The sequence below is a fragment of the Bos mutus genome, chromosome X (assembly GCF_027580195.1).
Source record: "Bos mutus isolate GX-2022 chromosome X, NWIPB_WYAK_1.1, whole genome shotgun sequence".
Lineage (NCBI taxonomy): Eukaryota > Metazoa > Chordata > Mammalia > Artiodactyla > Bovidae > Bos > Bos mutus.
This window is the reverse complement of record NC_091646.1, coordinates 70,944,755-70,970,472: the sequence shown is the minus strand read 5'-3', so window position 1 is coordinate 70,970,472 and position 25,718 is coordinate 70,944,755. Positions and strand designations below refer to the sequence as shown.

At 41.7% G+C, this 25,718-nt stretch overlaps 1 protein-coding gene across 1 annotated transcript in view; it reads right to left on the bottom strand.

Annotated features, from left to right (window-relative positions):
* Window positions 1-16,461: 16,461 nt before the first annotated feature.
* The window catches only part of TEX11 (testis expressed 11), a 203,865-nt gene continuing 194,608 nt past the window's right edge, over window positions 16,462-25,718 (bottom strand). The window contains exons 29-30 of the mRNA XM_070365322.1: window positions 17,729-17,893; window positions 16,462-16,690 (exon numbers count right to left, since the gene is read on the bottom strand). Of these exons, the coding sequence (XP_070221423.1) occupies window positions 16,619-16,690; window positions 17,729-17,893 (237 nt within the window). The 3' untranslated portion in view covers window positions 16,462-16,618. The remainder of the gene's footprint in view (window positions 16,691-17,728; window positions 17,894-25,718) is intronic.

The following is a 25,718-nucleotide window of genomic DNA, read 5'->3' as shown; positions in this document are numbered from 1 at the left end:
TCAGCCTTTTCATTCTTCCAAATTTTACTTTTACTATTTAAGTGAATGCGTAGAATCCAATTTGACTGTGTTCTAAAGGCTCATAATGTTCTGGAAGAGCCGGACCTCGTGATAGACTACATGACCCAGGTTGGGCCGTCCCATCAGCAGAAGGGGGAGCAGGTGAGAACTGACAGGAGCCGGGGCTCCTATTGTGTCCCTTCACTCACCTGCCAGGGACGTGCTGGGCTCAGCTGAGGCCCTGTCATGGGGCCCACTGGCAGGGATGGGGAGTCACTTGCTGTCCAGCCCTGTGCTGGGACAGTGGGAGAGCCCTGAGCTTGGCCAGCCGCGTGATGAAAAGTTTGATTTGGGTTTTTTCCACAGCTGCTTCATATGCCCTACCTACCCCACCCCCTCAGTAAAAGCTGGTAGCTTATTGTTTCTTCAAGAAGAAAGTAGACTTTTAATGCTGTCAGTTTGAGCTATAGAGCTAAGATTCACTTACTGTTGAGATGTGAAGCTTTGTTGCTTTTTCCCAGAGTCATACGGCGGTGATTGTGGTCAAGGGGCTTTTTTTCTCTGACCACAGATGCAGGCAGCAGGTATGGCTCAGGCCCCATGCCACCCTCCTGTGCTCCTTTGAAGCCACCATACCTCCCTCAGCTCCACACTGGAGGCGCAACACAGGGGAGGAGAGAGTGGATACGCTCAGCCCTAGGGTTGAGCCTGTTGTTTCCTAGCCCACTGTGTCACAACCACTGCAAACGACACATGTTGAAGATGCTTTGAGTGCTACCATCCAAACTTAGGCAATCTATTAACAGTTCTCCTACAAGCATGACTAGGCTAAGTGTAAAGTCTAGGGCCCAGAGTGTAGGTAAAGAAAGGGTGGCAGCTTTCCCTGGGCAGTGCACTGGATTGAAGGCAGGAGGGGTGAAGTGGTGGCCGATGATGACTCTGGTGAGGAGGGGGTAAGCTGGGAATGTTGTTGATTTCTCTGATGTGAAGTGATGTAGTCTGAATGATGCTCAACCCTCTACCCCTCCCAGGGAAGAAAAGCAGAGATTCAAAGCAAGCATGACACTAGTTGGTTGACCAGTGTTCCTTCCAAGGAGACATATATTTTTTAATAAATGATAGTTGCGATGAACTGTGGCTCAGAGACCTTCTTAAAGTAGTTGAGAGGGGATGGTGGGGCAGAGCAGTGGGAAAAATGCCCCAAAACTTTGGGGGCCAAAAGGCTCTCTCCCTAGTGACCATCAGCTGCCCAAGTCAGGTTTTCCTCTGGATGGCTCTCGACTCCTGTGGTTTTAACAGGCCCTTTGTGAAGGCTGTATGCTCAGTCTTCTGCCCCCGCCCCCGAACACTGTCTCCAGTACTGCTGGCCAGGTGTGTGTGGAGGGCATCCACGTCCTTTGGGGCAAAATGCCAAAGGTACACAAGACAGGAGGTGTCTACTGCAGCACAGATATTTGTTAGAGAAAGCAGGAGCCAAGGGAGCAGCAGAAATCTGAGTAATAAATATGGTAAGCAAACCCAGCTACCAGAAAGTGTTACTGTGCAGGGGAACCAAGGGTGAGATGGGACCAGGTTGCAGAGCAGGGTGTCAGTCATTCTGGCAGCCCTCTGCTGAGAGGAGGAGCACTTGGAGCAGGTGTCTGTGACTTGGCTGATGTCCCTGCAGCTCGCGTGCAGAAGCCTGAGGTCGTCCTGCTATGATTCAAGTCTAGAGCGATGACTGAGTGTGTGGGGGCTGAACTGCAGTGGGGATGACTCCGTAGCTGTTTGGGGCACGTGGCAGTTTGCAGGGTGCTTCTTTTCACACATTCTCTCATTCACCAGAAGGCAGCCTGACAAAAAGAAGTCCCCAAAGCACTCTGTGGGGTTTTAAGGAAATCTGGCTCCTAAGTGCAAAGGGTACAGAGAGCTGGCCTCTGATCCTGCTGTGCTGAGACTCTGGCTCCACAGCTGCTGTCCCTCCTGGAGGCGGTGCGGCAGGAGAGAATGCAGCCCCGGCAGGAAGATGCTGAGCAAGTTGAAAAGAGCAGAGGTGGACACCCTGACCCTGATCTCTACCACCACCATCTCCACAGGGAGGCAACACTGCCTTCTCTCCCAGGCTTTGCTGCTGACAACACAGCCAGTCACACCCTGGCTTCTTCGTTTAACAGACCTTAAAACATTCCTAGGATGATCTCATGATTACATAAATTACAGATACAAATGACCAACTTTATCTTAAGGTGAAAGTGGTTCAAGAAATTAGCTAATGAAAGCAAAATCTTTACCCAAAACAAGTGTGGAAGTTAATGCTCAAAGATGAAGCTAATACGTCAGATACAGAGGAAGGTGGGGGCTGAGCTGCAGGACTGGGCAGAGACTAGAGGGAGTGTATCCTGAGTGGGTCAAAGTCAAGCAAAAAAGGAGGGGACTGAAAAGGGACACTGGGCTCCTTGAGCACAAATGCTAAAGGACAATGGAGCCCTCTCCACAGGGACAGTGCTTGCCTGGTGCCAGCCACTGGAGGTCCATGGTGTCAGACTGGCTGCTGAGAGAGCCTAGGCTTTCTCAAGGTAACCCCAGGAGCAAGTGCCCATAGGAGATGCTCGCCTGGGTGCCTGGTGCGCTTGCCTCAGTTGCTCCCTTGTTTTGTCCTTTATCTGTGTTCCCACCTAGGATTTTGTGACCTCGATGCCACTAATCCTCTTATTCAATCAGTTCTGTGGCACCTCTACGACTTCTATTCCAGGTAACACCGTGAAGCTAAAATTCTAATTTCCTCAAAAAGTCTCTCATCTTCATCACTTCCCAGAAATAGCAGAACTGATGTGCCCCCTCCCCATCCCCCCACCCCACGTGTCTTGATTCTTGTGGAACCATTGTGGTCTTGATAGCAAGAGTTGTCACAGAAGATACTCTGTTCAGCAGTGAAGCCCTCACTAGATTTTTATCTGCAGCATTGGGTTGATACCCACTGGTTTTTTACATGTTAGACCTAATGGAGTCCCTCTGCGTCCTGTCCATCCTGGCACTCTCAGAAGCATCTTGTAGTACATGTCAGAGGACTGGAAAGTGGGTGGTTTGAGAAGAAAGATTCAGACCTGCCTGCTGGTAGTGAAGAGCAAGTGCAAGAGGATGCTCTCCTGGGACTGGCCTTCCTGTTGCCACAACCATCCTCCCTTCAAGCTTGGAGGGAAGAGATTTGATGAGGTCCAAACCTGTGGTGAATGCTGTTTTCTGTTTTGTGGAGAACTTCCGTTCTGGAGTCCCTGCTACTTCTCTGATCTTGCTCTGTCAATTAGGACTCCTTTTCATTGCCAACTGCTTCCTCTTCTTGAGCTCCCTTTCTTTTCACTCTGCTGTCTTCTCACCAGGAACTGAACAATCTCCAATTCTGCTCCCTCTTACCATTCATTGGTTCAGTGCAAGTTTATCAGGTAACCAAAAACTCTCAGGTTCAGCTAGGACCTCCCAAAAATGATTTTCAAAGACTCCTGTCTCAGCATCACAGAAAGATAAACATCTTTCTGTGCACCCCCTATTCCATTCCTCCCTGGAGCATTTTGGCTTCCAGTAAGACTCCTTTACTCTTCTCCCCCATCCTAAATGCCAGCATTTTCCTAGTCACCTAGGCTCAAAATCTAATTTCTCTCCTTTGGTTATCATATCCAATCTCCTACTGAAAATTGATTTTTTTTAAGGTGTCCATTCAATTTAGTGCTTTGTTTTCATTATCACTGCCACTACCCTCACAATAAGAAGAGCGATGACCAGCGAGCTCCTCATGAGAGGCCTTGTGCTTGGTGCTGGAAATACAATGGCAAATCAAAGGAAGACAGTCCCTGCCCTCAAGGGGCTTCTAGTCTAGTGGGGAGAGGGCAACAAACAAGTAACTAAGTATATAATTACATGTTATACTAAATGCTGTGAAAGAACTAAATAGGATGTGGCAATAGAGAGGAGACGATGTCCAGGGAAGGCTTCTCTGAGAAGGTGACATTCAGGTTAGAGCTATAAGTTCAGCAGGGCCAGCTTGGTGACAGGAGTCTGGGTTGTGGGGGAGGAATATACTGAACACCTTCCGCAGGCCCTGATCTGCTTTTCCATATTACTTTATGTTTCTCTATAAACCAGTCTAGACTTACCTTTTAACCTGTGAGCAAAGCCTCTGTCTGGAATGTTTCCAGTCCTGGTCTCTATGGAACCCTTCAACTTGCAGCTTCAGTGGCATTTTTCATGGTAATGCCACTGGTCTTTACAGAAGACCTTCCCCCTCCCTTCCTTTGCACCACTTTAGCAGTTTATACGAACATGTTCTTCCTTGTCCATAATGTACTTCTTCAACTAGACAGAAAGGTGCTAGAAAGCTGGGATTGCATCTGATGTATCTTTGTATCCCTCACAGCAGCTAATACATGCTAGATGCTCAATAAATGTTTGGTGAATGAACTCCCCCCTTTCTGGGCCTCACTGTCTTAACCTAAAACAGGAGGAAGTTGCACCAATGAGCTCTACAGCCACTCCCAGCTCTAAGGTCATTGACGATGATAAAGTAGAATTCTATGCAGAATCCCTCACAAAAAGACAGTTCATGCCTTTTGTGGATTTGCAGTTGGAAAAAACCAATGAACAGTGATGCAGATGATGTGAGAGGCTTAAATACAGCTGCCAAAGAACACAGCCCAAGAGCACATTAGGTTTATACATGATCAAACATAACATGCTTTTTGCCTGCTGGAAAGGAGGGAGGAAAAGGATCCATAGGCGTGTGGACTAGGATGTGGGAAATTTCCTTTTTCCAGCTGGGTAGAAGTGTAGGATCCCAGGACAGCTTGAAAAATAGAAAACTGATAGAAGAAGGTGCCGATTCTGATTACTTACCCTCAAAGAAATTGTGCTAGGAAAATACGGAAATAGAGGTGTCAAACATGCCACTAGACGCCCTCCTAAGGAGAGTGTAGGTGCCACATGGTGACAAATAGTAGCTCCTGGTGGTGTTTCTCTAGAGTGAGGGCTGTCAGCTATGAGACTCCAACCAGGAAGTGCTTCCTGGTTCTGAGGCCCTGCAGGCAGTGATGCCCCAGGTTGGGCTTTTAGAGCAGTTGCTGGCTTTGTGTTTGTTAAATGCGTGCTTTTCAACTTTCAGCTCTTGAAGCATTAAAAAGATTCCCACACCAAAAAAGGTTCCCTTACCTTTGACCTATCAGAGAGGTTGAAGTTTCTTAGGCCAAATGAGGGGAAAACTCCAAGTAAATAAACTCAAAATATAAAGGTAAAAAAGATCCTAAAAAAGTCAAGGGGGAACCCACCCCCTTGCTGTTAAGTAGAGGAGACAAAAAAGGCCCTCCCTCTCTGGGGTCTACTAGAGTTCACCCCACCATTTTCAGAGAATAACAGACTATAATAGAGAAGGTAAAGGGGAATAAAAAACACAGTCAAGACTCTAATGAGCGGAAGATTGCGAAACAACAGAAAAGAAGGTAAAAACCCCACCTCACTCTGGCTGCTGTATTAAAGATAGGAAGCCTTTCCTGGAGCTGGGAAATTCAGATCTTGTGGAGAAATAGAATGACAAGAGGGTGTCAAGAGTTAGTGGGTGCAGGGAAACACGTGACCCTGCTAGAGAGCAAGAGCCAAATAATTACAAACCTTCAGAAGGACTTATTGTAATAGGTGTCAGGCATTGCTCTACCAGCTTTGCATGTATTTACTTATTTACAACAACTCTATAAACTGTTGTTATGGAAGCTTTATAAGCAAGAAACAGGTCCAAAGTGAGGTTAAGCACCTCACCCAAAGTCGTACAGCTAGTGAGTGGGAGAGCAAGGATTTTAACTTGGGTGGTTTGGTTCTGTGTTTTGCTGCTTTGCTGTGCTGCCTCATCTATTTCTTACTACTTCCCACCTTGGTATTATTCTTTGCAGTCTGGCTTTTGCCCTCACTACTCCACTGAAACTGCTCTCACAAGTCATGAATTCCAAACCAACAGATTTTATACTTTTACAGAGGTATACAAAGCGCTCTACCATATTTCACAATGTTGAAACATTCTCCCCACCAAGACCTGAAATCTTTGCATCATGTCTATGTCTAATAGTCCTCACATCCACCATCATTGTTTTTACTGCTATTATCCCAATTCGATTCTTCATTATTTCATCCCTTCAACAAACACAATTCCCTGTGTCAGGCCCTGGGGATACAACAGTGAGCAAAACAGATAAGTCTGCCCTTATAGAGCTCACTGTGGAGGAGACAGGCATCAGTCATAGAAATAGATATTTACAAACATAAGTGCTATTCATGAAGAGTGTGGGGCCTTATAAAAGGGTGAAATAGAGACGTTATAATGATTTACAAATTAGGCTTCCTCTAGCCATCTAGTCAAGGCTACGGTTTTCCTATAGTCATGTATGGATGTGAGAGTTGGACTATAAAGAAAGCTGAGCGCCGAAGAATGGATGCTTTTGAACTGTGGTGTTGGAGAAGACTCTTGAGAGTCCCTTGGACTGCAAGGAGATCCAACCAGTCCATTCTAAAGGAGATCAATCCTGGGATTTCTTTGGAAGGACTGATGCTGAAGCGAAGCGCCAATATTTTCGCCACCTGACGCAAATAACTGACTCACTGGAAAAGACCCTGATGCTGGGAAAGATGGAGGGTAGGAGGAGAAGGGGACGGACGACAGAGGATGAGATGGTTGGATGGCATCACCAACTCGATGGACATGAGTTTGGGTAAACGGGAGTTGGTGATGGACAGGGAGGCCTGGCGTGCTGCAGTCCATGGGGTCGCAAAGAGTCAGATATGACTGAGCGACTGAACTGAACTGAGACTCTCCCTTCCAATCCACTTCATGCACTGTTGCCCTGATGTTCCCACAGTCTGTCTCTGACCATACAACTCCCCAGCTCAAATTCTTCCATGGCTTAGAGAATCAAGTTCAAATGCCTTAGTCAGGTGTTGGAGATCCTCCACAATCTGCTTCCAACCTATATTTCCAAGTTTTCCCCCAATATTTACCTTAAGCACTCTATACTGCACATAAAAGGACCCACCATTTCTACTACCGGAAGACTATGCCTTTGCCATGCTGGGGTTTTGTTGTTGTTGTTTTGTTTTGCCTGAAATACTCTTCCCCTTGTCCCTTATGTCCAAATCCAGTTCAACCTTCACAAAATATTTCCTGATCCCCTCCTTTGGTAATCTCAACACACTTCCCCTACTTTTATATTAGTCACATTCTAGCTTTAATATTATAATCATTATAATACATTAATTGTAAGCCTAACCAGTTCACTGAGGGTGGATCTGGGTCTAAACCACAATTACTCAGTGATGGACAGATGAATGAATGGTTGATGGTTTCTGGGTTGACAATGTGGAGGGGGCCAGAAGTATGCTGACATAGTATGAATATTTTCTCTGATCATGTATTTTCATTGCAGTTTAGCAGAGAGCCATGGTAAAGCTATCAAACAAATGCCCATTTCCACCTTCTTTCACCTCTTAACAGGTGGACATCTGATAGAAATGAACGGCCCCACCAAAGGAGACATAGAAACCATCCCCAATGACTATTGTGACCGGAAAATTCAATGACATGATCAATCAAGTGTTTTTTCCCTTACAAAAGAAAACTGATACTTTAGAAAAGAAAATATGAATGGTGAAATAGCTGCCTATAGAGATGGAATTGCAGAATAGGATTTCTTTGTCTGGACTACAGTTTAAAATATTGGATTGCTGGGCTCTTGGCTAGGGACAGAGTTCTCTATGATAACTGGGAAAAATGTGTTTACCCAAAGCCTTGCTGATCTGATAAAGAGAACTTTAAATTGAAAATGGAGGGGAAAGGAGGAAAATGACCTGATAATATAAAATCAATTACTATGATATCAGTTATGACAACAAGAACAGCAATGGAAGAGCTGCCTGTTCAGTCTTGGGAGAATACATCTGGGAAAAGTCGTAAGCAGAATTTATTGCTTAAGCTGTTTGTGTATCAATGCACAGCACATACACTGGGCTGAACCACATGAAATTGCCAATATTCTACTGCTTTGACTTACAAAAATGGCAACTTCATATGGCTCAACCTAGTATTACGAGGTAATATTGAAATTTTACCTCAAGGCAATAAATACCAACTAAAAGATGTCATTAAGACTTGGTGGAATGAAACACAACTAGAATTTGGTATCAGGAGCACACTGTAAAGAAAGACTCCCTTGAGAATGGGAGATGGCATTGTGCTGTGTGCTTCAGTTCAGTTCAGTTCAGTTCAGTTGCTCAGTCCTATCTGACTCTTTGCGACCCCATGAACCGTAGCACACCAGGCATAGACATCCACAAACGTGGGGACAGAGTCCTCTACAGAGTTTTGGTGAAGTTGAAAGGAGAAAGGAGCTGGAGTAATAGTGTAAGCATGTCACACAGCACTTTACAAAATGGGAGAAATGGCTGATGTATTCCTGACACAGATCACAAACATGGCATTGGGCAAGATTTAGCAGCAATGAGGTACTTTGTCCAGGACTTCTATTGTTTCATTTGCTTCAAAGCAGAACATTTTGAAATATTTTACTTGTCTTGCTGACAATATTTCTCCTCAGAAAGTAAATCCACAAGCAAACTGTTTGCTCTCCATGACCTAATTCTGACCAATAACAAACAACTGATTAGTGAAGTGGAAACGAAGAGTAACCATAATAGCTCTGGATTTTTGACAGCATAAGGCTGGACATAGTAAGGTATTTTGCTCTCGAATTTAAGAAGGCAGACTTCAGATGGTTCAGAGAAAAGGCAGCATGAAGGCAAAGAAAGAGCAAGGGTCCAACACATCTAGTTTTCAATCATGGCTTTGCCATTTCCCTGCTGTGTGACCTTGATTAAGTGACTTAAACTCTCTGAGCCTGTTGCCCACAGAATGACAGGGAATGACAGGGAAGGAGGGAGAAAGAAAGGAAAGAAGGAAGGAACAGCAACAATAGAATGGCACCACCTCCTTCCCAGGGGTGACAACAATTAGATGGGATGGCACACATGAAGGGCTCCGTGCTTAGTAGGGATATATTCACTGTTAGTTTTCCTGCACTTTCTACTCAAATGCCCTTCCAAAAGGGTTTTAAAGCTCTTAGAAGCTAAATTCTGACCTTATAATTGTGTAGTATTTTAATGAAGTAAAAATAAAAGTATGGAAAGAAAATGATGTAAATGAAGGAGTTCTTTGATGATGAAACATTTAAAAGGTGGAGAGAGGGCATCTGACCAAAGATGAATATAAAATAGTAACATGGAGCTGTCAAAATTATATCAGGGAGGCCTGACCCCAAATGAGCTAATGCTAGGAGTAAGATAAAGAGGCTTGTTTTCAGTTTGTTTGCATCAAGAAGCAAATCAAGGAGGATATGAAGGCTGCAAGTTGGGGCAGAATGGTATGTTTTAATTAGTTTTTAAAATTTTAAATGTAATATAAACACGTGTAAAAAGAATTCCAGTAGTACCACAGGGTAAAAAATGAAATGGTGTAATGTTGACAGACAGCCTCTTTAACTTCTCCTTTGCTCTAGTCTTCTCCACCATACAAACTCTGTCCATTAGACTGGAAAGGGTCAAGCAGACATTGGTAAAGAGGGAACTGAGGATCATAGTAAATAAGAAAATTGTAGGAAAGCATGAGTGCTTTAAATGATTTTGAGTCTCCTGGCTGAGACAGGTTGTATTTCAGGATGTTGAAAGAACCTGTAGATGAGATCATTGCACTGCTGTTTGTAACCATGGAGAACAAGAAAAATGTTGGCAGCCTCAGTTAAGTTCAGTTGCTCAGTCGTGTCCGACTCTTTGCGACCCCATGAATCGCAGCACGCCAGGCCTCCCTGTCCATCACCATCTCCCAGAGTTCACTCAAACTCATGTCCATCGAGTCAGTGATGCCATACAACCATCTAATCCTCTGTCGTCCCCTTTTCCTCCTGCCCCTAATCCCTCCCAGCATCAGGGTCTTTTCAAATGAGTCAACTCTTCACATGAGGTGGCCAAAGTATTGGAGTTTCAGCCTCAGCATCAGTCCTTCCAATGAACACCCAGGACTGTCTCCTTGAGGATGGACTGGTTGGATCTCCTTGCAGTCCAAGGGACTCTCAAGAGTCTTCTCCAACACCACAGTTCAAAAGCATCAATTCTTCGGCACTCAGCTTTCTTCACAGTCCAACTCTCACATCCATACATGACTACTGGAAAAACCATAGCCTTGACTAGATGGACCTTTGTTGACAAAGTAATGTCTCTGCTTCTCAATATGCTATCTAGGTTGGTCATAACTTTCCTTCCAAGAAGTAAGCATTTTTTAATTTCATGGCTGCAATCACCATCTGCAGAAGCCCCATTTTGGAGCCCAGAAAAATAAACTCAGCCACTGTTTCCCCATCTATTTCCCATGAAGTGATAGGACCAGATGCCATGATCTTAGTTTTCTGAATGTTGAGCTTTAAGCCAACTTTTTCACTCTCCTCTTTCACTTTCATCAAGAGGCTTTTTAGTTCCTCTTCACTTTCTGCCATAAGGGTGGTGTCATCTGCATATCTGAGGTTATTGATATTTCTCCTGGGAATCTTAGAGAAGGACAAATACTCCTTTTTATTTTATTTTTTATTTTAATTATAAGTTTACTTTAATTGGAGGCAGATTCATGTTGATTTATGGCAAAACCAATACAATATTGTAAAGTAATTAGCCTCCAAATACTCCTTTTTAAAGGGAGGATGGTAGGTTTCATAAGCTTTAGATAGGCAAATTTCATCTTAATCCCAGGCAAGTTTCTATGTTATGGGAAAGGATGGTTTGCATGAGACCTGGAAGGGAAGTAGTGACCACAAAGGGTTTATAAAACTCTACCTAAGAAGAGTACAAGACAAAGCTCATTTTCTTTTCTGAAACAAGGTGAGCATCTATAAATGGGTAAAGCTGGGGAATATTGTAGACATAGTGTATCTAGATCCAGCAAGGCACTGACAGCCACTCATGTGTGACTTTTTCCTTATGAAAAAGTTGGGAAAATGTATATAGTACAATTATGGAATGAGTGATCATCCCAAAGTCTGCTAGTTAATGGATCAAAGTTTAGTTTATTTATATACTAATTTATCTGTCACCTCCACTTGGATGTAAGCTCCTCAAAGGAGAGACCTTGTCCTCTAATTTATTCATGACTTCATCCCCAGTACCTATAACCATGTCCAATACATAGTAGAAAGTGTTCAGAAAGTGTTTGTTGCATGAATGAACAAACTTGTGGGTAGGACTGCAAGGCCTGCCACCAAGCTTTGTCTCAGCCCTTCCTTATTAAGTACATCTTTTCACCTACTTGGATGACGACATAAGGTGGTATACTGATGAAATGTGCAGATAATGTGGGTCTGAGAGGGATAACACTGTAACAAAGATAGAAATTTTAAAAAGAACAACTGGTGAGAGCAGTTTAATAGTGATAAATGCACTTAGACTGAAAGTACAAGCTGCTGCTGCTGCTAAGTTGCTTCAGTCATGTCCAACTCTGTGTGACCCCAGAGACAGCAGCCCATCAGGCTCCCCTGTCCCTGGGATTCTCCAGGCAAGAACACTAGAGTGGGTTGCCATTTCCACCTCCAATGCATGAAAGTGAAAAGTGAAAGTGAAGTTGCTCTGTTGTGTCCGACTCTTAGCGACCCCATGGACTGCAGCCCACCAGGCTCCTCCGTTCATGGGATTTTCCAGCAAGAGTACTGGAGTGGGGTGCCATTGCCTTCTCCAAGTACAAGCTGAGACATCAATTAACAGCAGGATATATGAAAAAAAAAAAGACTTAGTTTTCATTCATTAACAAATATACTTATTGAAAGTGCCAGGCACTGTGCTAGACACTGGGATATACACACTGTCTGCCCTTCTGCAGCTTAAAGACTATTGAGGGAGACAGATGTTAATCAAATTAGTCCACAAGGAAATATGTTATCTACAAACTATGAAGAATAAAACAGAGCACTAAGACAGCATATGACAAGAGAACCTGACCTGGTTGAGAAAGGTTTCTTTGAGGAACTGACACTTGAGCTGACTTCTCGAAAACTAAATAGGAAAAAAACCAAGGTGAACACTGGAGAGAGTAAACAAGAAGTCTCGTGAGTCAACGCTATGAAACGCCTGCTTAAATGTGCTTCCTTGCCCTTCCCTTTGGTGGGGGGCTCGGCAAGGGACTCCTTCCCTGGGCCGGGAGCTTGGCTGATGGCTAGCGTTTGCCAGGGCTTTTTGGCTGAAGGGGCGGCCCTCATGGTCAGTATGGTGGCATTAGGACTGAGGCCTGACTGGGAGATTGTTCTCAAACAGGGAGACTGAGCAAATAAGTGAATAGTTGATGTTAATAGGAGTCAGGTTTCTCAATGTTGGCAGAGATAGCTGCAAATATGGAAAAGTAGGAAGGCTAGAATAAACCGTCTGGTGTTGGATTGAAAATGCAAGTATCAGTATGAACTCAGTATCAGTATGAAGTTTTATATATACATATATTCACCAGGTGGCGCTAGTGGTAAAGAACCCACCTGCCAATGCAGGCAACATAAGAGACTCAGGTTAGATCCCTGGTTCAGGAAGATCCCCTGGAGGAGGGTACAGAAACCCACTCCAGTATTCTTGCCTGGGGAATCCCATGGACAGAGGAGCCTGGTGGGCTACGGTCCATAAGGTTGCAAAGAGTTGGACACAACTGAAGAGACTTAGCAAAACACACATTTATCTGTAGGTATGTATTCACCACACATTTATTTCCTAATTCTGTCCACTGAGAGGCTGTAGAAACAATTGCACCCTAGTACACCTAGCACTCAGATCTTGGATAATAACTATCATTCTCCATTAAAAGGAATACGGGATCCTTGGAGAAATAACTGATTCCAGTGCAGGAGCAGGGAAAGTACAAGACGAGCCTGAAACATCTTATTTTGTCACAGAGTAAGAAATTGTTTAGTCAATGATGGGGACATGTCAAAAGGACATAGGAGGCAGTTTTGAGTAGCAAAATAGTGGTAATAGTGTATTATAACATTGAATAAGATAGGAATCCATTCACTTCAGTCCAGTTCAGTTGCTGAGTCGTGTCCGACTCTTCGTGACCCCATGAATCACAGCATGCCAGGCCTCCCTGTCCATCACCAACTCCCAGAGTTCACCCAAACCCATGTCCATAGAGTCGGTGATGCCATCCAGCCATCTTATCCTCTGTCATCCCCTTCTCCTCCTGCCCCCAATCTTTCCCAGCATCAGGGTCTTTTCAAATGAGTCAGCTCTTCGCATCAGGTGGCCAAAGTTTAGTCTATACTAAAATATATTTTAAAAATATGAATAAATAAGGGGAAAATACTCTTCTTTACACATGCCAACTAATAAATGAAGAGGGAATAATAGAAATTTTTAAAAAATCAACATTTAGTAACCATCACCGTAAAAATGGATTTAGGCAAGAGTCATCAGTGGATGCTAAAACTAGTGAGAGTTTAATGAGGAACGGGATATTTGATCTTAAAGTATCTTCCACAAGATAATTACTTATGAATTATTAATATGGTAGACATTGTCTTAACTATACCCATCAATGAAACAAACTGACATTGTGTGTCTGTTTGTATGATGCACCAAGAACACATCACTTCTGTGGTGTGCTTACAAAAATGTATAAATTAATCATTAGGAAACATCAGCTACACTGAAGTGGAGGTTCATGTTACAAAGTAATTAGCCTACATTCTTCAAAAGTGTCAAGGTCATGAAAGATCAGGAAAGACTGAGAAACTTTGGTTTGCAGATGAGAGACATGACATCTAAAAGCAACTTATGATCCTGAACTTATAAAGGACTTTATTAAGACAATCAATGCAACTTGAAAGGAGTCTGTGGATTAGGTGGTAGAATTGTATCATTATGAATTTTCTAATATTGATTGTTGTACCATGGTCATTTGGGAGAATAGTATTCTTGTTTTTAGGAAATATGCAATGTGGCAAAGGGGTAATGGAGTGAGAAGTCTGCAAATCTTGAATGATTCAGAAAGAAAAGCAGAGAATGGTAAGGCAATGTGCTAAAATATTAACAAATGGGGACTTGGGTAAAGGGTATGTAGTAACTTGCACGTTTTCTGAGTATGAAACTATTTCAAAATCATACAAACCAACTGGGGAAAAAAGTCAGTGTCATCTCACACGCTAGTAAAGTCATGCTCAAAATTCTCCAAGCCAGACTTCAACAATACGTGAACCGTGAACTTCCAGATGTTCAAGCTGCTTTTAGAAAAGGCAGAGGAACCAGAAATCAAATTGCCAACATCCACTGGATCATCAAAAAAGCAAGATTTCCAGAAAAACATCTATTTCTGCTTTATTGACTATGCCAAAGCTTTTGACAGTGTGGATCACAATAAACTGTGGAACATTCTTCAAGAGATGGGAATACCAGACCACCTGACCTGCCTCTTGAGAAACCTATATGCAGGTCAGGAAGCAACAGTTAGAACTGGACATGGAACAGACCGGTTCCAAATAGGAAAAAGAGTAGGTCAAGGCTGTATATTGTCACCCTGCTTATTTAACTTATATGCAGAGTACATCATGAGAAGCGCTGGGCTGAAAGAAGCACCAGCTGGAATCAAGATTGCCAGGAGAAATATCAATAACCTCAGATATGCAGATGACACCGCCCTTATGGCAGAAAGTGAGAAAGTGAAGTCGCTCAATTGTGTCCGACTCTTTGTGACCCCGTGGACAGAAGCCTACCAGGCTCCGCGGTCCATGGGATTTTCTAGGCAAGAATACTGGAGTGGGCTGCCATTTCCTTCTCCAGGGGATCTTCCCAACCCAGGGATCGAACCCAGCTCTCCTGCATTGCAGACAGACGCTTTACTGTCTGAGCCACTAGAAAAGCCCGTGGCAGAAAGTGAAGAGGAACTAAAAAGCCTGTTGATGAAAGTGAAAGAGAGTGAAAAAGTTGGCTTAAAGCTCAACATTCAGAAAACTAAGATCATGGCATCTGGTCCCATCACTTCATGGGAAATAGATGGGGGAACAGTGGCTGACTTTTTCTGGGCTCCAAAATGGGGCTTCTGCAGATGGTGATGGAGCCATGAAATTAAAAGATGCTTACTTCTTGGAAGGAAAGTTATGACCAACCTAGATAGCATATTGAAAAGCAGAGATATTACTTTGCCAACAAAGGTCCGTCTAGTCAAGGCTATGGTTTTCCAGTGGTCATGTATGGATGAGAGAGTTGGACTGTGAAGAAAGCCGAGTGCTGAAGAATTGATGCTTTTGAACTGTGGTGTTGGAGACGACTTTTGAGAGTCCCTTGGACTGCAAGGAGATCCAACCAGTCCATTCTCAAGGAGACCAGTCCTGGGTGTTCATTGGAAGGACTGATGCTGAGGCTGAAACTCCAGTACTTTGGCCACCTCATGCGAAGCGCTGACTCATTGGAAAAGACCCTGATGCTGGGAGGGATTGGGGGCAGGAGAAGGGGCGACAGAGGATGAGATAGCTGGATGGCATCACCGACTCGATGGACATGAGTTTGAGTGAACTCCGGGAGTTGGTGATGGACAGGGAGGCCTGGAGTGCTGCGATTCATGGGGTTGCAGAGAGTCGGACATGACTGAGTGACTGAACTGAACTGAACTGAACGCAACTCTAGCCAGAATGAGGTTGCTGAACTCTGTGTGGGTCAGACCTCACTGGAACGTGGGCTTTGACTCTGGGAAAGGTGAGGTAACTACATCATATGAGAACAAGTGAGGGAGTCTGAGGATATATAACCAGAAGAAAAAAGCCAGGATGATGGAGAGAGGGAGCAAACTTGGTATGAGACAAATTTCTGTTCAGTATGAGGAAGTGTAGTTTACCAATTAGCAAAAAAAAAAAAAGGTGGACTGCATTGTCTCAAGATTGTGTCAGGATATGTTCTGATAGAGCCTGGACAACCAAGTCTCAAGAATGTCATAGATTTCATGAAATCTGATCAATGCTGGGCCCACAGACCACTAAGGTCCATCTGATGAAGAGTCTATGGTTCTGTTATGTTCAGGTATTGGGAATTAGAGCACTTCTCGAATAAAATGCAATCTGTACATGGGGCATGAATCATCTTGCTCTCACATGGGCTATTTGAATAATTGCTCCATTGTGTCTGACTCTTTGCAACCCCATGGACTATAGCCCTCCAGGCTCCTCTGTCTATGGAATTCTCCAGGCAAGAATACTGGAGTGGGTTACCATTTCCTCCTCCAGGGGATCTTCTCAGCCCAGGGACTGAACCTGGGTCTCCTGCATTGCAGGCAGATTCTTTACGGTCTGAGCCACCAGGAAAGCCCAATATATTATGTATATATGTTTCTTAGCACTTTGGAAAAATCATTTGTCCCTCAGAAATGAGCTGGTCACAATAGTAAAAGTCAAAATGCTTTTATTTTTGGAAATTTCACTTAACAAGAAAACAGGGCAGGGGAAAACAGAAGCACAACAGCAAGCCTGGTAAGAATTTAAGCATTCAACATCTTAGAACCGTGTACACATCTTCAAGTTGCTGTCAGCTTGCCAGTGTATATATCTTGTTTCAGCAGTTCTCACTCTTCATTAAAAGCTGAGCGCTTGTTTTTTTCTAATGCTTCCACAAGCTCACCGTACAGAATATTCACCTGGGAAAGAGAACAGCAAATAGATTTCTTGAGAGAAAGGGAAATGTGGGAAAGCTTCCCAGACCCATGTTGATGGCATGAGAATCTAACCTTTACCTTCTGAGACCTGAAGCACCACTCTGGGGAGAACATACAGTGCTCTCTTGGGGAAAAGGGATCCTGTGACACTAGGTTTAATTTTACTAGCAGCTATTGAGAGTCCCTTGGACTGCAAGGAGATCCAACCAGTCCATTCTGAAGGAGATCAGCCCTGGGATTTCTTTGGAAGGGATGATGCTAAAGCTGAAACTCCAGTACTTTGGCCACCTCATGCGAAGAGTTGACTCATTGGAAAAGACTCTGATGCTGGGAGGGATTGGGGGCAGGAGGAGAAGGGGACGACAAAGGATGAGATGGCTGGATGGCATCACTGACTCGATGGACGTTGAGTCTCAGTGAACTCCGGGAGTTGGTGATGGACAGGGAGGCCTGGCGTGCTGCAATTCATGGGGTCGCAAAGAGTCGGACACGACTGACTGACTGATCTGATCTGATTATAAAAGATAAGGTACTTAAAACATAAAATATCCTTTGCTCTTATTTGATACAAAAACTTTCTCTCCATCAAGCCTCTCCTGGTGAGGTAGGGGCCCAGAAATAATTCTGCTCAAAATAATTCCTGCAGAAAATGTCTTTTTAAATATTCACTGTTTGCAGAGAGGTCTTCCCTATGTGCACTGGCACTGACAGTGATACATCTTTCCTGAGCTCACTCCTGGCATTTTTCTTAGATTCCACTTGCTATTCCTAAATTTGCCTTGTTTGCCATTCTTCCTAGTTTTCACTAATTAAGAATTTCACTAATTACTGGCTTTCAGTAATTAAGAAATTACTGTTTATAGTCCCATAACTCTTACAGTTCATGGAACTACCAAGAGGAACAATGGTCAAGATCCTTTCCTAGTCAACAAAGGTAGGGTTGTGTCTTTACTGAGAGCTAGATAGAACCTCTCTATCCCCTGAGTCATGCCATCCACCCCTAACCTTCTCCTTCCTCACCTGAGTTTCATAGGTGCTCTTGAGGGAGCCAAGGTAGTCAAGGAGACGCAGTGCCAGGCCGCACCATTTTTCAGTAGATACATACATGCGTTCACTGTAAAGAAATATGCCAATATTCCAGGACTTGATCATCAGACAGAGAACCTCCATTTCTGGGTAGCCTTCCTAAAATCCAAGAACAAGAAGTTTACAGGTATTACTGTCACAATCACTGTAGCACTGATTCTATCAGAGCTGCATCCCATTATTATTAAACAATGGGTGCTCTGCCAACACTGAAGAAGAAACCCACAGCTTCTGTGAGCAATCCTGTGCTCCGGAAGAGGAGGAGAAGAGCACCTTTAAGTTCTGTCAGCTGTAGCATGTTCCATAGCAAGACCTCATGAAGTGACATATAAACTAAAAAAGCAGTGAAGCCCTCTGTCTCTGAGTGCAGCAGTGTCTCTCAGTGCAGCCCTCTGCACTGAGTTCTGTTTTTTCTGAAGCAGGAGAAAAACCTGTATCCTGTTTGGAGCTTCCCTTGTTGCTGTCCTCAGTCAATTATCTCCCTAATACCTATCTCTAATTTTCAGAGAAGCTTGTCAACAGTTTTACTGAGTCTGCAGTTTTATTGAATCTCTTAATTTTCTTGACCTGCATCAGTCCTGTGTTTGAAACAGAGCTTGTATTAATCTTTATTTTTTTGTATATATCGATAGAGATTTATTTTAAGGAACTGCCTCACACAATATAGGGTTTGGCAAGTTTGAAATCTGTAGAGCAGGCTAGCAGGCTATAAATTCATGTAGTTGTGATCTTGAGTCTGAAATCTGTATAAATTCATCATGTATAAATCAACATCATGTATAAATTCATGATGTTGTGATCTTGAGTCTGAAACCTGTAGGGCAGGCCAGTAGGCTTGAAACCCAGGCAGAATTTCTGTTACAATCTTGAGGCAGAAATCCTTCTCCAGGAAACCTCAGTTTTCGATTTGAAGGTAAAAACTGATTACGGAGGGTAATCTGTTTTACTTGAAGTCAACTTATTGTAATTTAAAAATACTAATCTTTGTGTTGACAGTATCTACCTAGCTATGAATGCAGGACACATTTCTTTTTAAATTTTTTCTTTCATTTTATTTTTTAAATTAAATACGTGTGTATGATAGATAATGCATGTATAGGAGACTTGGAAAATACAGAACAAAGTTACATAGAGTTCTACTATATATTACACTTATTAAGTAGATAAATTCAGATTTTTAGTTGGAGTTTCAATATCAAACTCTCAAAAATTAATAGAACGAATAGACAGAAAAGTAGAAGGATGCAGCAGACTCGAAAAGCACTATGAACCAACTCAACATAATTAAGATTTACACAATTTTCAAAAAACAGTAGGATGCAAATTCTATTCAAGTTCCCAAAGACTATAAAACAGGAGACAGTAGGACATATCCAGGGACATAAAACAAGGTGCAAAAATTTCACGGTCGAAAGGTTTTGAAATCATACACAGTCTTTAACCACCATGGAATTATGTTAGAAATCAGTATCAAAAGACATTTGAAAATAACCCACATATGCAATGTGACATGTACCAAGAGAGACCTTTGAACCTAGCCACTGAAAGCCTCAATAAAGTTAAAAGAGTGAAAAAACACAGGGTGACTTCAGAGAAGAAAATATTTAAATAAGAAATTAATATCAAATGAGAGATTAATATCAAAGATACTTAAAAAAACCCATATATTTGGGAATTAAATGTCCACTTTTAAATGATGGATGTATCTAAGAAGCTGTAACAAGGAAAATTAGAAAGTATCTGCAACAGAATAAAAATGAAAAGAGAATTTATCAGAATTTATTGAATGCAGCTGAAGTTGCTCAATGTAAGTAACTAAATACAATGTGGAATCTTGAATAATTTATGAGAACAAAAAATGGACACTAGCATAAAATTTTGTGAAATTTGAACAAAATCTGTAATTTAGTTAATAATATTGCAGCACATGTTAAATTTTCCATTTTTTAAAACATAGTATTTCTTTATATTCTCAGAATTGGATTATTTTAATAGAAGTTTCAAGCCTCATTCAAATTTTTTAAATCACTAAGATAATAAGCTTTCTAGATTTTTAGCAGTAATAGTATATGCCAGAATAAATGGAATTGTATTTAAGTTTTGAGTGAATATAAATTAGAAATCTAGCATTCTACTCATACTTAGTCAAACAAGTGGAATCAAAATGTCAAATTTCTTAGCTAGGAAAAATTCATAATTTTTCTAAAATATATACATATCATAAATTATAAATATGCATATACATATATACACAAAACCTTTTCTACTACACTTGATAAAGGCTTGAGAAAGAACAACAAAAAGAAATTGGAAAATATAAACTAAATGAAATAGAAAAAGTGAAACAAACTACATAAAAATAAAAGATCATCATATAGTTCAGTTGTTTTTAAACAAGGCTGCTCATCAGAATCACATCTGGAGCTTTGGAGGAAAAAACAGTATCTGTATTTTTCAAAAAATCCCAAGAGAATTCTAATGTGCATCTGGATTTAAAAAGTAATTACATAAACTGATACAGCCACTATGGAAGACAGTATAGAGAATGCTTAAAAAACTAGGACTAAAACTACTACTATATGACCCAACAATCCCACTATTGGGCATATACCCTGAGAAAACCATAAATGAAAAAGATACATGTGCCCCAATGTTTACCGTAGCACTATTTACAATAGCTAGGACATGGAAGCAACCTAGATGCCTGTTGACAGATGAACGGATAAAGAAGCTGTGGTACATGTACAAAATGGGGTATTACTCAGCTATAAAAAGGAATGCATTTGAGGTGGATGAACCTAGAGTGTGAAGAACCTAGTGAGTGAAGTTAAGTCAAAAAGAAAAACAAATATCATATATTAATGTATACATATGGAATCTAGAAAGATGGTACTGATGAACCTATTTGGAGCAGCAATAGAGATGCAGACATAGAGAACAGGCTTATGGACACCAGGGGTGGGGAAGGAGAGGGTGGGACGAATGGAGAGAGTAGCATAGAAACATATACACTACCATATGTAAAATAGATAGCCAGTGGGAATTTGCTGTATGACTCAGGGAGCTCAAACTGTGGCTCTGTAACAACCTAGAGGGATGGGATGGGGTGGGAGGTGAGAGGGAGGTTCAAGAGGGAGGGGACACACATATACCTATGGCTGATTCATGTTGATGTATGGCAGAAACCAACATAATATTGTAAAGCAATTATCATTCAATTAAAAATAAATGAAAAAAATTTAAAAAGTGATTACAGGTTTTTCTATTAAGTGGTAGTTTTAGCGATATAGAATTCTGTTATTTTCTGTCGACCAATCGTGATACAAAGGTATTAAATAAGTAATAGTTACATAATCACAATAGTAAAAGATGTTTATCTGTTTTCACAATCCGTAGCCAGACAAAAAATAAAATATAATTATAATCACAAGCCATAATGGAAACAAGATTAACCTAACAATACAAAATAATTACATACAATTTAGGGGGTTAAAAGCAGACTGAGGTGGTAAGTGGAGGTGTGTACAAGCACATGGTTTCATCTAGCCAGCAACTCTATGTCTTTGGGTTGGTGCATTTAATCCATTTATATTTAAGGTAATTATCAATATGTATGATCCTAGTACCATTTTCTTAATTGTTTTGGGTTTATTTTTTGTAGATCTTTTCTCCTTATCTTGGGTTTTCTGGTGCTGAATTCTCTTTTAACTTTTGCTTGTCTGGAAAGCTTTTGATTTCTCCATAAAATATGAATGAGAGTCTCACTGGGTAGAGTATTCTTGGTTGTAGGTTCCTCTCTTTCATCACTTTAAATACATCATGCCATTCTCTTCTGGCTTGTAGAATTTCTGTTGAGAAATCAGCTGATAATCTTATGGGAGTTCCTTTGTATGCTAGTAGTCATTTTCCCTTTTTGCTTTTAATATCTTATCTTTGTCTTTAACTTTTGTCAGTTTGATTACTATGTGTCTCGGTGCGTTCTGCCTTGGGTTTATTCTGTCTGGGACACTCTATGATTCCTGGACTTAGCTGACTATTTCCTTTTCCATGTTAGGGAATTTTTCAGCTATTTCTTTTCAAATATTTTCTCAGGTCCTTTCTCTCTCTCTTCTCCTTCCGGGACACCTGTAATGCAAATATTGGTGTGTTTAATGTTGTCCCAGAGATCTCTGAGGCTATCTTCATTTCTATTCATTCTTTTTTCTATATTCTGCTTTGTGGCAGTGAGTGAATTCCACCATTCTGTCTTCCACGTCACTTATCCATTCTGCTGCCTCAGCTGTTCTGCTATTGATTCCTTCTAGTGTATTGTCCATCTCTGTTTATTTGTTCTTTAGTTCTTGTAGGTCTTTGGTAAATATTTCTTGCACCTTCTCAATTCTTTTTCGGAGATTCTGGATCATCTTCACTGTCATTATTCTGAATTCTTTTTCAGGAAGGTTGTCTATATCCACTTCATTGAGTTGTTTTATCTTGTCCCTTCATCTGGGACATAACTTTCTGCTTTTTCATCATTACTTTCTGTAATGTGGTTTTTGTTGTAGGCTCTGTGGGACTCTCCTCCTTTCTTCTGTCTGTCTTCTGATGGAGAAGGCTAAGAGGCTTGTGCAAGCTTCCTGATGGGAGGGAGTGGTGGTGGGAAAAACTGAGTCTTGCTCTGGTGGGCAGGATCATGTTCAGTTCAGTTGCTCAGTCACGTCCAATTCTTTTTGACCCCATGGACTGCAGTACGCCAGGCTTCCCTGTCCATCACCAACTCATGGAGTTTACTCAAACTCATGTCCATGGAGTCAGTGATGCCATCCAACCATCTCATCCTCTGCTGTCCCCTTCTCCTCCTGCCTTCAATCTTTCCCAGCATCAGGGTCTTTTCCAATGAGTTGGCTCTTCACATCAGGTGGCCAAAGTACTGAAGTTTCAGCTTCAGCATCAGTCCTCCCAATGAATATTCAGGACTGATTTCCTTTAGAATGAACTGGTTGGATCTCCTTGCAATCCAAAGGACTCTCAAGAGTCTTCTCCAACACCACAGTTCAAAAGCATCAATTCTTCAGCGCTCAGCTTTCTTTATAGTCCAACTCTCACATCCATACATGACCACTGGAAAAACCAAAGCTTTGACTAGACGGACTTCTGTTGGCAAAGTAATGTCTCTGCTTTTTAATAAGCTGTCTAGGTTGGTCATAACTTTCCTTCCATGGAGCAAGCGTCTTTTAATTTCCTGGCTGCAGTCACCATCTGCAGTGATTTTGGAGCCCAAGAAAAGAAGTCTGTCATGGTTTCCATTATTTCTCCATCTATTTGCTATGAAGTGATGGGACCAGATGCCACGATCTTTGTTTCTTGAATGTTGAGTCTTAACATTCACTTTAACTTTTTTACTCTCTTCTTTCACTTTCACCAAGAGGCTCTTTAGTTCCTCTTCGCTTTCTGCCATAAGGGTGGTTTCATCTGTGTATCTTTCACTTTTATCAAGAAGCTCTATGTTATTATTGTTCTCCAGTTTGTGGATCACTTACCTGGCAGGTATGGGATTTGATTTTACTGTGATTGTGCCCTTCCTACTGTCTCGTTGCAGCTTCTCCTTTGTCTTTGGATGTGGGGTATATTTTTTGGTAGGTTCCAGGGTCCTACTGTTGATGGTTGCTCAACACCTAGTTGAAATTTTGGTGCTCTTGTAGGAGGAGATGAACACATGTCCTTCTCCTCTGCCATCTTTAACCAATTTCCCCTTTGTCTCTTAACATGGTTGATCACAGATTTTGCAATAGCAAAAAGGATTAGTCTAAGGAGCTACTTTCACAATTCTCGTATAGGAGATGGACCACAAAGGGACCACTTGTGTGCTCATTTCATATTAAAACTGTTCATCTACACAAGAAGTTTTGAGCCCTTGAAAGGGGACATATGATAGAAGACCTGAGCAGCAGTTTCTTGAGAGTGTCAATGACATTATCTAAGCTGTACTTTCACTCGTGTGGATTTATAAAAAATTACTATGCATAAAACACTATGAGAATGAGGGTGCTAAGAGGGAGAAGACAAAGCTTTTATCCTGAAGACACATAATCCCTCCAGGGAGACACTGTATAAAGTTATCCATGTATACAGAGGATCACACCAGTTACATGATTAAGGAGTAGTCAGAATGACACAGGCATGAGATGCTTCAGCTCAGTCAAAGGAACGAGCATTGGGCTGCCAGTCAGAGGTCTAATTTTTCTGCTTGAAATGCCACCACTCCCACCCAGTCCTTATCCACCTGATAAAGTTCTACTTTTTCTTCCAATTAACAAGCAAAGTTATTCCTTTCTCTGTTCCCACAGCAAGCTTTACATTCCTCTAATACAACTTATATCACATTGTTTTTAAACTGTGCATTATGTATCTCCTCTACCAGGTTGAGCTCCTTGAGTATAGGAACTTTTCTTGTTCATCTTTGTATCCTCAGGGTCCAACACTGTGCCAGGCACATAATAAGGGCACAATACATATTTGCTAAGTGAATGAATGAACAAATCAATCAACATCCAGTCAAATGCTACCTCCTCTTAGGCTTTCCCTAAGACTCTCCACAATGAATACATATGCACCACTTTGTTTCTATGACACTTTGTTCACAGCACTACAGCAGCACTTACAAGCTGTACTGTCTGTCTTCTCCACTAGGCTGTGCTGTGTGCTTTGTTTAGTCACTCAGTCATGGCCAACTCTTTGCGACCCCATGGACTGTAGCCCACTATGCTCCTCTGTCCATGGGGATTCTCCAGGCAAAAATACTGGAGTGGGTTGCCATGCCCTCCTCTCAGGGGATCTTCCAAACCCACTAGGCTGGGAGTTCCTTAAAGACAGAATGTCATCTACCTTTGAATATTTACAACCTGACACATGACCATGTTGTGATTTTTAACTGATTAACTGAACAATGACTAAACAAATAGACATGATCTTAGGGTAGATGCACAGGTGATCTAGCTATAGAGAGGTTATATGAAATGTCCAGAATAGGCAAATCCAGAGAGACAGCAGATTGGTAGCTGCCAGGGGCTGAGGGAGGGGGGAATTGGGAGTGACTGCTAATAGTTATGGGATTTCTTTTCAGGGTGATGAAAGATGTTCTGGATTTAGATACTAATGATATTTGCAGGATTTTGTGTATATACTAAAAACCACTGAATTGCAGACTTTAAAATTGTGAATTTTATGATAAATGAATTGTATCTCAACTTAAAAAAATATATACAGAGAAAGAGATGGGCATTTCATGTGGGCAGAACTGAGTCAATAGACTCAGACTGTGTTTGAGTCTGAGGGGGACTAATGGTCATTTGGCCCAAGCAGACAATTGATGTAGGGTAATTAGTAGGAAATAGGACTGGAAATGTAGGATGGGGCTACCTAAGCACTTCCTAGATGCTTTTCCTTAAAACATTAGTGTCATGAAAAATGTTAACAGATGGTGTATAAAAATAGAGTTCTTTAGTCAAATACATTTTGGAAGTACTACATTCTATATATAACCTCTTGGAGCGTTATAATGAACATTAGTTCGTTAAAAGTTTTAGGAAGTTTTACAGTAATGAAGAAACTATGTTAACTTTGTTTAATCCAGAGTATGTACATCATTTACTAACATATTGTGGAAGTTAGTTTGTACAACATTGGGCTGGAGTGTTAAAGGTTTTTCATAACAGGCTACAGATTTTGAAATTTATTCTGCTGGCAATGAAAAGTCACTGAAACCTTCTGAGAAGGAAAGTTACATGATAAAAGTGGAGTTTTAATAAGACTGAAATGATAACGGTATTTAGAACAGACCTGAGTGTGAGAAAACAAATACAGTGAGACTAAATGGACTTGTAAGAGACAAAGTATGACGTGATGAGGGTCAGAACTAGAATAGTGACAATGGAAATGGAAAAAT